The sequence below is a fragment of the Electrona antarctica genome, assembly GCF_951216825.1.
Source record: "Electrona antarctica genome assembly, chromosome: 11".
In the NCBI taxonomy this organism is placed as follows: Eukaryota; Metazoa; Chordata; class Actinopteri; order Myctophiformes; family Myctophidae; genus Electrona; species Electrona antarctica.
In genome coordinates this window covers 24,326,418-24,338,736 of record NC_136792.1, presented here as the reverse complement: position 1 = coordinate 24,338,736, position 12,319 = coordinate 24,326,418, and the positions used below count along the sequence as shown (strand labels likewise).

The window sequence follows — 12,319 nt, the reverse complement described above, 5'->3', positions numbered from 1 at the left end:
TCACTTCCTACGCCTCTCAAAGAAGTTTGGTGTGACTGGGGAGGCGTTGGTTCACTTCTACAGAGCCACTGTGGAGAGTGTCCTCGTCTTCTCAGTCACAGTATGGTATGGAAACACCACCGTCTTAGAGAGGAAACAGCTGGAAAGGGACCACGCACAGCGTCAAAAATCATTGGCCTCGACCTCCCATCCGTCTCCTCTATCTACACCATACGCACTAAGCGCAGGATGCAGAAGGTGATTGCCAGCCCCTCCCACCCTGCCTGCTCTCTTTTCGCACCCCTGCCCTCAGGTAAGAAACTGAGGTCTCTAAAGTGCAATACAGTACCTCCCGCTTCAAGAATAGCACTTATCCCGAGCCTGTGCGCCTCCTGAATGCTGACCCTCTTTTCACTCGCACTTTACAGCGTGTAGCTGCTTTGTAATACGACGAACTGCGATGAATTACTATTTATTTATTCAACATGAATTGTAACGTTTTGCATTCTTCTTATTTATTGGTCCCCCTCATATGATGTTTGTACTTTTGTATCTTGTTCTACTGTCTGAATATGTGATGTGAATATGTGTCTGTTTTTAGTGCACTGAAACAAATTCCGATCAACGCTGTTGACATGGTAATAAAGTCTTGAACCTGAATCTTAATCTTATGATGATGATGATGATGATGATGATGATGATGATGATGATGATAATAATAATAATACACATATACTATTTACCCTGGGTGTGCGTGTGTCCACGAGGTGTAGCCATCCGTTACTACATGTGACGTGCCCAATACTGGGTTTACAAACACAGCTGAAACATGAAGTGGAGGCTGTCAAATCACGCAATTTCCTTCTGCCCATTGCGTGGCACACACACACACACACACACACACACACACACACACACACACACACACACACACACACACACACACACACACACACACACACACACACACACACACACACACTGTATTTGTGGTCGTTTAGCAGCAGGAGGCTGTTTGTTAGCAGCTCAACCACTGGATTGTAAGTTCTCATGCTTTAGTTGTACTTAGACTGTTGCATTTCCCAACTTTGTGCCTAAGTGCTTTTAAAAACATTGGGCCTCATGTGCCAATAAGTTCCTAACTTTTTCTCTTACATTTCTTCCTAAGTGAATTCCTAAGAGAAGTCCAGTCAGATTCAAGAAACATTCTTAAGTAGGCAGAATTGTTCGTAAGCATGTTCTTATGATGATGAATCCAAATCCTCGTAACTTGAAGGGGTGTGCCAGTTCATTAAAATTATCATAGGTAGACGCCCCATATGGGGTGGGGTTTGGGGTTGGGTTGTGAACTCTAAACCAGTGGTTCTCAAACATTTTCATGTCAAGGACCCCCAAATTGACATGCATTCTGCAGACCCCCATATGAAAATATTTTCTGCTAGGGTAATGTTTAGAAGATTTATCAAAATGTTTTGAAAATAGCCGATCTACAAGCTCAAAATGGGCAGTAATGGGACACGTTTGTGAGCTTGTAGATTGGCTATTTTCAAAGTATAAAATGGGATTAAAGTGGTAAAATATTCCATATTTTGCTGTGGACTGCCTGGAACTTCATCAGAGACCCCTTGAGGTCCTCAGACCAAACTTTGAGCATCATGCAGATGGCGCTGTTTTCCCTTTATGTTTTCAGATTGCATTTAAGAACGAAAAAGGCACCCTAAGAGTGCTCCACAGTGTGCGTAGATTCTGTTCTTACCTACGAACAAATCACAGCTAAGAAAAGATTGAGGGATCCCAAAACCTTCTTAAAAACTTCCTAAGTGGGTCTAAGAACAAATTTCCTCTTAAGAACTTCTTAAGAACGGTTGGCGCATGAGGCCCATTGTCCTTCGGTCTGGGCCGTGGCTCAGCGGTCCATGCACCTTGGCTGGTAATCCAGTCTGGCAGTGTGCCGCGGGTTCAACTCCCGATCCCGACGGCCTTCACTGCATGTCACTTCCCCATTTCCTGTCAGCCTACTGTCTATCCCTCTATAAAAAATATAAAATAAAGGCAGAAGCTGCAAAAAACCCCATTGTCATTCATATGGCTTTCACTTAAAACAAGAGTTGCACTTACACTGTTGCATTTCTGTATTTTGTGCCAAAATGCATTGAAATAGCTTGCACTTAAAACTAGACTTGGACTTAGACTGTTGCATTTCTGTATTTTGGGCCAAAGTGCATTACATTCTTTTGCAAATCAAATGGCTTACACTTAAAACATTTCATCATGCAGTGCTTATACAACATACTACGCTAAGTTGCTTGGAGCTTTCCACCGTCATGCAACGGGTGCAGCGCCAACACCAGCGTCTGTGACAATTAACACTGATGCCCAGCAGCAGCGAATGGTCATTTAATGTCCGCCCCCACCATGTCTCATAATTATGCACGGCTGTCTGTATTTATGTTGAAAACCCCCCACCCAACTTACACTTGCTACATCCTGAGTCAAAGACAGCCCTAGTCTCTGTGTACGTTTGTGTGTGTGTGTGTGTGTGTGTGTGTGTGTGTGTGTGTGTGTGTGTGTGTGTGTGTGTGTGCGAGCATTGCCAGATTTACACTGACTATTTTTTAAACCCTGTTGTTTCCCCGCAACCTGCGGTCGCATATCACCCTTGAGGCGTCTTACTGGTCATGAATGTAAATGTATTCATTGTATCGTTGCAAAAGGTAAAGTCACTGCCTAGAGTTTGTTTAACGGCATGCATGTTGTGTGATTGCAGACCTTAATGATAAAAGCTGGCTACTTACGTAACTTAATGGAACATACTGTATATGATTCACCTGCTCTCAACTGTACTTTGCATGCATCGGGAGGCAAAGTGTTACTCGATGCACTACAGCCCACCATGGTCGATTATACAGGACATGAAACACTTTGGAATTGAGGGATGTTTCCTTTGCCTGTCTTGAAAACCACAGGTCATCTATGAAGCATGAAGCCGTATTAGCTGAGATACCAGCTACGCCCCACTCGCCGAGATGCACTGCTACAAAAATGTTCCTGTTTTTTTAATCCCATCGTCTGTCTCCTATTCCATAGGGAATAGCTGAGCTCACCCCAGGTGCATTCGGCAGAAAGGAACCACCGTGCAGGAAGAATCTAATGGAATTCAAAGGCATTCTCACTATTTCCATTTCAAATGCTTCCTCCATGTGACATGCATGGGAGTGGAAGGGGTTGGAATAAATTCAATAATGTATTTGAGGTCGGCTCTCACAAAGCCCACAGAAATCCGGCAACAACATCCTGGCAAATCATCAACACTCGTAAATGCCAGAAAGACATTTATCATTGGACATTTTTAGCCCATTGTCAAAATTAATAAATGTTTTTAATAGCTGGGCATGTTGCCGCTGGCAAGGCCGCTCACCTTAGGGTTAACTAGAAATGCACTCTGTCGAGATGCCAACTTGCGCCTTGCACACAAGTAGGCGATCTATGGCCATGAGGTGCGCTCACCACTGCTGGTACGACTGCTGATCTTAGTCCTAAAGCTCTCTGCTGCTGTCTGGGTACGACTGCTTCTCTGAGTCCCTATAGAGCTTTCTGTCTGGGTACGACTGCTGCTCTGAGTCTTAGAGCTCTCTGTTGTCTGTCTGGGTACGACGGTAAACCCTAACCCTAAAAATAACCGCAAGCACGGGAGCAGCGCATGTTCGCCAACCAGCAGCACATGTTCGCCAACCAGCAGCGCATGTCGGGAGCAGCTCATGTTCGCCAACCTTTCCGCATGTTCGGACTAACGGGACTTCGGATCTATGGGCAGTCCCCGGGTATGACTGCTGCTCTGAGTCCTAGAGCTCTCTGCTGTCTGGGTACGACTACTTCTCTGAGTCCTAGAGCTCTCTGCTGTCTGGGTACGACTACTTCTCTGAGTCCTAGAGCTCTCTGCTATTCTAAATCCTGTAGACTCATTATTGACATTATACCAACCTTGAAACGTACCTTAGTTACATCACCAAGAATGGTGGTCCCTTATTGGCTGTTGGAGGACACCGACAAAATACATGGTGGGAGTGTTTTTCAGTGATGAATTATCTGCAGAATTCTTGACTGAGCACAAGAACTGTCAGCAAGTGAAAGCCAAACATGAAGAGATGGGATTCAGACCATTATAGGTTTCCTTGTATTTACTTGTAAACCTTTTACAGATGGCCAACGGATCCTTTGCACAGTTGCCAGTTTGACCAGTAAACCGAGCAGCTACGGTAATAATATTGTGTTTCAATTAGGTGTTACTGTCTGCCAGCATGGGCAGCTCCTGTCTAGTAGTAGTGCTGCTGTCAAAGGTTTATTTTACATCTACAAGCCCAGCCTCAAGTATATTCAAGAGTACTCGAGTCATGATGGAGCACAGCTTTAAATAGAAATTCTAGCCTAGATCTTGAGGTTTTACCCACATTTGTTGGACAGGTATTTCTTCTTCATTACCTCTGGAGTATTTACTGCGAGAGGAAGCCTGAGATAATTAACTTTGTTCTGCGGGAAATCGCAGATCAGTATAGTTTGTATCCTGTGTGCAAGACATTCTATGAATTATGTATAGAACCCCTGGTTTCTGAAATAATGTGCATGTGTCAAAATGGCCTTTCGAAACACAGCACTTTGGGGCCATATATAACGCTGCACCAGTGTGTACCACAGACAGACAACGCAGCTTAATTAAACGTAGAATTCTTTGAAGCATAAATATAGATCGTAAAGTGCAGACACACAATATGTCTTAAACACTTTGCATTTCTTTTTTTTTGTTGTTTGTGTGTGTGGAGTGACAAGAGAGAAAACACACCCGCCCATCTCCTTTCATTTAGGCTCCTATTACAAACAACATTCGCTGTCAGAGACGCACGCGAGATTGAAAAACGTGGCGAGGGAGCAGACAGATGAGCTTTGCGGTCCACCAGGTTTGATTGTGAGCGGCACTGTGGGCTGATTGCAGCACGGCTGGCCCACGCCCACGTGAACGGAGCCTCGGCCAGGGAGTCCCGGGGGGCTGTTTCAGCAAAGTGGAGCGCGCCACGCGGCCGGCCGGGCGCCTGTCCCCTCGCACCACCCTCATCCCTTCTCTCTCACACACACACGCACGCCGCCCTGGGGACAGCTGACCGGGGTCACAGCTCTGGCACGTACGGGTAAACAAACGCACCGTGGTGTGGTGTGAAGTGTCCCCGGGGGGCCATTTTGATTCTCCTACTGGGTGACTGGGTGGCTCAGCCGGGGACAAGCCAGGCCCAGAGCTGTCACAGATCTGTGGATGGGGTAGATTCTGTTGCTGTCGGGCAGGAACCTCTTATCTCTATTTTCCATGTTTTGTGTTTTTTCATTAATGCCTTACTTGATCACACTACAGCGTCACACAAAAGTAGCTGATGCAAGCTCGAAATGCTCGTGGATCTGCTACTTTTGATACTTTTGAATTTGAATACTGAAAAGTAACAGTTCTGGACATATGAGGTTTCCACCCGACAGAGATGATATAGGAGGCTGGTCACCGCAGCCAACTGGCTCCACCAGTCCCCCACCTCCACCAGTCCCCCACCTCCACTCGCGTCTCTCTCCTGCGCCCCCGGATCACCCCTTCATATGGCGCCGACCTCAAACCGAATTAGAAACTGTCACCGGGATGCCGGACACGGTTGACGAGTTCCTCAGGACACTTGACACTCGGTGGCTTATCGCAGCTTGTTCTTCTGCCTCAGACCCGTCTCGCTCGGCGCCTCGGTTGGCTCATATCCATCCCATATCACCACCCCCGTCCCTTCAATGTTTACTTATTTTTCTTCCCGAGCATCAGCTCTTGTCAAGTAATATTAGGGCAGGGGATTAATTCTCTCTGAAGGGAATGCGCAGCACACCCCATACAAAGCTTTGGTGCCATGAGGAATTACACAGATAGAGTACATACCCAACTAATTCCTTTTTTCATATATGGCACAGCAGGGCTGTCAGAAGTTAGTAGCTTCACTTTCTCTTTTTAAATATCATACGTGTCAGGAATGATAAGGGACATGTGGATTTTCTGACAAATATTTCCCTGTATATGTTTTATACAGGACATTCACAGTCGTGTCACTCACTGAAAATATCACTGTTGTCGGGGAGAAACCTCCTATCTGCATATTTTAACCTTTTGTGTGTGTTTTCTTTTTTTATTATTTCAGCTTATGTTCCCCTTTAAAATTCAACCCACAGGGAAGAATTAAAGTGGCAGTTTGCAACATTTTGAACCCAAGAGCGGGTTGTCTGAACGCCATTGTTGAACATTTGCATTTACAGTATGTGAGCCCTGACACTGTGTGGGATTTCAGAATCTCTTGGATGCATTCAGGTGTGGATGAATTTGAAACACAGAAGGAAGTAAACACGGGTTGCCTGGACTGGTTTTAGAATAGGCTACAGATATACAGTGTAAGGTGCAGGATTTCTCTCATAGAACATATACTGTAGTGTATATCGTGATGATGATACCACACTACACACGTACATCACACTGGACTGGAGATGAAGCCAAGAGTGTAGCAACAGGCATCTTTTGACAGATGGCTTGAGGGATACAGTTTTTGGAGGGGGAAAAAATGATTACTGAAGGCTGCCTTGCAGAAAGTTTGCACTGACTCCCTGTCATTAGAGTTGACTTAAAAGCACCATATAGTGTACTCAATACTCATAGTTTCATTGTACAGATATTCTACTGTTAGATGGATGTTAGGTTCTTAGCTTGCTTATGATCCTTGATGACTATTTCTATGTATTTCATGTATTACAATGTGTTGTTCTTGCTTACTGTAAGTCTCTCTGGATTAAGAGCGTCTGCTAAATGCCTAAATTGTAAGTCCTTTTTAAATGGTGTTGTATGTGAACCCTAGTGTGGCAATTGTATGAGCTCAGTGTAGAAGGGGAAGGTTGTATAAACAAAACATTCAGTGTGGTATTTCATTAGTTTGTTCGACACAGTAAAGTGAAAATATGTATAAAATATCATCAATACGTCACCATCGATAACCAGTTATACCCTGGCATTGGTACATATCTTCATCGCGTCATATGCTCATATGCTTCTATCTCATTATCAACCAATGGCACATCTCCCACCCAATCACACCGCCCAATCACAATTTGCGTCCTCACTTTTGTCTTCAATGTTTGTGTTTACACACTTTTGTCTTCAATGTTTGTGTTTACACAAACACTCAAAGCTGGGCATAGGAGGGGCTAGCGGCGCCCCTCAAAAAATATTACTCACACAGCTCACATTCTGTGTATCGCTGCTGTCGGTGAAAACCTCGTTATTTTCAGGATTCAAAAATAGCAAAAAATGGAAGCTCAAAACATGTGGCATTGTGACACGTTTGGGCTTGTAGACTTGCTATTTTTCCTACTTTTGTGTCACTGTAGTATGATGAAGTAGTTTGATTTAGAAAAAAAATAACATAATAATAAAATATGGAGATAAGAGCATTCTGCCCGACAGCAACGATATATAATATTCAACTTGATATTAACATGAGGCATTACCAATGCCGACCTGCTGGTTCTCAGCAAATATGCACAGCTGTCTCATTCATAACCACAGCAAGAGATGGCACACACGTACAGTAAGTGTCACAGCGCTGCATGCCTCCTTCAAGTCCCTCTGCCCCGACGTGTGTGCACTGCTGTGTTGTTTATAAATAGGCTGAGTTTGCAGAGCATGGCTTACAGTGCCATGTTCCAGTCAGGACTGAGGTGACGGGCAGTCACTGTAGCTCTGTACCGTATGTCCATCCAGCGCCGTTTGAGCACAGCACATGCCTTAGACAAGTCAGTGATTGTTTTTTTTTAGGAGAGCGAGCGAGTGTTGTTCATTTGAATAATGTAATAGTCACAAATGTAAACAGCACGAGACGTTAAGGCTAAAAGTATAACAATAATATATTGTTTCTATTGTGGTCCTATATGTATTCAATTCATCGACATCAACATCAACAAATACAAAATACTATGTATGTACAAAGGAGAAAAAGAAAAATGTTGGCAGTGAATGACACCTCCTTTCTCTGGGAAAAATACATTTACCTCCCCTTGTGGTCATTAAAATCAGACACCATAAATAATAAAAAAAAATATAATCCCTGCACTGACAGCACTAGGTACTCGGAATTGAAATTCTGGATGCAAAACATGTTTCTTTATTTATTTTTTCTTCGCCACTACTTTGTTACACGGCTGTACAGAGCTGAACACCCTTTTCGGCAGTATGGATATATGTACTGTTACAACCCTAAAAGGAGTGGAACAAGTATGTGGCCCTGGGGGACCCCGGTCAATGAAGTATTTAGGGTTTGAGTGGTTAAGTACTAAATGGGCTAGGTCCTGGCCGGGCCACTGACAACACATACAGTACACACAAGACCCTGCATGAGCACAGGCCTTCTGCTGATGGATTACTGAGGTCACAAAAATAAACCCCCAGAAAAACATTTGGTGATGCTGCTGATGATGCTTCTAATCTGTGGAATCTCTTCAATTTCTTCAATTCTTATTTTATAAGATGATTTTTATTGTATTGAACAAAGACGTTTTAGTTTTGCTTATTGTACTGTAATCTACTGAACTTTTCATAAGGTAGGATCCCTTTATTTCTCCTGGACTGTGTAAGCAGAACAGCTATGTGATCATTGTGACTAACATGAGTTTGTTGTGTGTTTGGCAGTCGGTGCTGGGCGTGCAGTGCGAGGTCCAGAGGCAGCTGAAGGCCTTCGTGAAGCTGGAGCGCTTCGGGCAGATCTACCGGGCCAAGAGTGCCGGCTGTCCGCAGCCCGAGGGCAAGACGCTCTTCGCCTCCGGCGGCTCCATCTTCGGCAAGGGTGTGAAGTTTGCTATCCGCGGCGGCCGTGTCAGCACGGACATAATCAGCTCGGCCAGCGAGGACGGGCGGCGCATGGCCGCCGTCCTCAACCACGCCTTCTACCTGGAGGACCTGCACTTCACCGTGGGCGGCATGGACGCTCACTACTTCATCAAGCTGGGCTCCGTGGAGGCAGACCTGGGCCTCATCGGCATGACGGTGGGGCGCCGCACGCTGGAGACTGGCGTCAACGTGACGGTGACGCAGGTCAATGCCGTCCTCAACGGCAGGACTAGGCGAATCACCGACATCCAGCTGCAGTACGGCTCGCTGTGGCTCAACACGCGCTACGGCAGCACCGTGGATGAGGAGAAGGTCCGCGTGCTGGAGCTGGCCCGGCAGAGGGCCGTGGCGCAGGCCTGGTCGCGCGAGCGGCAGAGACTGCGGGACGGAGAGGAGGGCACGCGCACCTGGACCGAAGGGGAGAAGCAGCAGCTGCTGGGCTCGGGGAGAGTCCAGGGCTACGACGGCTACTATGTGGTGTCGGTGGACCAGTACCCGGAGCTGGCGGACAGCGTGAACAACATTCACTTCATGAGACAGAGCGAAATGGGCCGAAGGTGACATGAACATGAGGCCCTGCGGTGAATCGGACTACACACATAGATAGGACAGAAGACATTCTTGCCAAAGACAGTTGCGTACATGACCACTTAACTTGTTTTGTTCTTTTTGACTGTGCTCAACTTGTTTTTTTTTTTTTAATATACCGTAAAAAAAGGAAAAAAAAGAGGATAAAAGAAAGAAAATCTGTGGTTACATTCCGTTGCACTGTATTAACGGAAGAGTGACCTTGTCCTTTTTAAAAGACTCTTTAACAGTCTTTGCTCTCCAAGTGCGGCTGCTAGAGGATGAACATATTGCGATGTCTGTGACTTACGTTGGTGACTCCTGTTCTTTCCCTTGTCCCGGTTGGTGATTCTGTTCAGAGGAATCCTGGAGTTGGTTAAGCGGTATTTGTCCACTGACGCCACTCCGCTGCCAGACGAGTACATTGTGACTCTACGAGCTTGCTCCATTCTGCCTTTTTGCTTCGCCTCAGCCAAGGAGATTCCTTCTCGTTAACTTTTCTTTTCTTGTACTTGAGAAACAGTCGTAACCCCCAGTCGTCGATAAATAATGGACAGAAATCATCCGTTGGCTGTACAACCCCGGCCGTCAATGTTCCACTGAACTTGTCTAAGCACCTTCATTTGCGTGATGTCTTGTTTGATGTGTTTTTGTTCTTATTTTTTATTTCATCTTGAAGTGAAAGCTTGATGCTCTGTTGTCTTAGTATGGAAGGCTTTGATGCACCATGACATGTGCATGTGGACTGCCTTCTGTACAAACTAAAAATGAACAAAAAACTCCTTTAATCAAGCTGAAATTGTACGGTAAAGCCAACAAAGGGATTTGTGGTCACATGATATTTTACTTTATGTCTGTTTGTTATTATTTTCGCCATGAATCTGTTTCGCGAGAGGGGGAAAAAAGGATGCTGTAACACAAATCTGCTCTCTGCTTTTCATTTGACTGTGGTCAAACAACCTGATTATGACGATAGAGCCAACCCTGTAAGAAAATACTGTGGAAACAATGTCTGTATTAAACGACAAAAAAGGTATTTTATGGGAATGATTTTGAACTACCTTTTAGTTTTGTTTTATAAATAGCTATATGGAATAACAGTATAACAAATGTGAATTTAAAAAAAAGAAATGTGAACTATTGTCCCTTTTATTGTTAATTGTTGTACTTGAACAATACTTAAGGGTGTGTCGACACGTGGAATAAACTATTGAAAGGTGGTTTAGTTCAAATCAACTATTGTGTTTTTCATTAGTGTAAGGACTACATTTTACCGATCCATGGCAGTCAAGCAATTTATGGGAAATATAACAGATGGCAAACACTGCTTTTATCAATTTTCTCAGTATTACCCACATAATACAAATAATTTGTTTGGATGAAAGAGTGTTCATAGTGAGGGTGCAAAAAGGAAATTGAAATCTGAAGAAGCATTACTAAAAACCTACTGTTGTTGTCAACAACTGTGGCACTCAACATCAGTACAGTACTCGCAACTACAAGTACAAGTTTCTCTATTGATGGGTACTTGAGTTAAAGTACTGGAGTACTGCTTTTCAAATACTTAAGTTACTCATACTGTAAGTGTAAAACAAATGTAATATCAACGCATTGCTGTATTGAAATTTATACAGTTTCTGCCCCATATCAAATATTTTCCAGACATTTTCCAAAAATATCAACACTATTAAAATAGCAGCTCTACAAAGCTCACAACACGTCACATAACACATTGTGAGCTGGTGGATCGACGAGTCGAACGCCAAGTCAAAGTATCCAGAAATATAAATACTCAAAGTACAGATACTCAAAAAAGTACAGATACTCATTACTCAAGTAAATGTACTTTGTTACAGTCCACCACTGCCTGGTAGCAATGCTGTGTGTCGAGCTAAAACCATGAATATAGCCTTTGCCCCGAGGACTGCTCCGGGGTCTGCCTCTAAAGTGCTCTCATTCTTCAGGATATAGGGCTTCTTCATTGGCTGGTCCCATGGCTGGCTGACATGCATTAGACCTGCAGGTGTGTTACTTCCAACTCACAGACTAAAAGGTCACCAGAGATACATGCTAACCTTGGAAAATAAAGCCTCATGGACATAATTACCACCGGGTCCCTCAGATGCCGGCGCTCCCACGCGTCTCCTGTTCTCCTCAGAGGGGACCTCGCAAAGAAAGGACAACTTTAGCTTGTGGTCAAAATGTCATTATGTGGGAAAATGCTAAATTGAGACGCGTCAGAACTGTTTTGGGAACGGTGTCATTGATTTGACTCCAGGTACATTTTTGTTGATCTACGCCAAGCTAACTGCACACGGCAGGACTTTCTTGTCGACATTTCTTCATTTTTTTCCCCTTTCCCATCAGACCCCTTGAGTTTGTGTGTCGCGAGACACGGGGAAGCATAATTGAAGTGTCTCAATCTGTTAGAAAAGTAAAGCGTTGCAGATCACGTTTATTTTTTCTTCAGTCGGTTGAAGTGCTGACATTATGTTTCCCCCCCCGAAAAACTAAATATGGATGTTCAACATTATTATGAATGAAGGATATTTGCATTGTGGAATATTGCACTGAGAACTGTTGTGTGTCATAAGACTGTATCTTTTTCTAAAGTTTCAGACTCATTTTTGAGTTTCTGTTTGTTCTCAACACTGTGTTTTTAGCGCTTCTCTTGGACCCTTGTAAATATAGAACATTGAAACGAGCTGTAAATAAAAATGCAAATGTAGATACCTCTTAGAGCTACCCTGTGTAGTCTTATTGGTAGAATAAAACGAAAAAATAAAGGGAATATTTTGTGTTTAAAATGTTATGTGTTTTGTCGACTACAGGAAA

General features: G+C 44.1%; 1 protein-coding gene across 2 annotated transcripts in view; it reads left to right on the top strand.

Annotated features, from left to right (window-relative positions):
* Positions 1-10,720, top strand: part of tenm4 (teneurin transmembrane protein 4) — a gene marked incomplete at its 5' end in the record, with an annotated part of 244,856 nt that extends 234,136 nt beyond the window's left edge. For both annotated transcript variants that reach the window (XM_079513576.1, XM_079513575.1), the window contains one exon: positions 8,720-10,720. In XM_079513576.1, the coding sequence (XP_079369702.1) occupies positions 8,720-9,478 (759 nt within the window). In that variant the 3' untranslated portion in view covers positions 9,479-10,720. The remainder of the gene's footprint in view (positions 1-8,719) is intronic.
* Between the last annotated feature and the right edge of the window lie 1,599 nt (positions 10,721-12,319).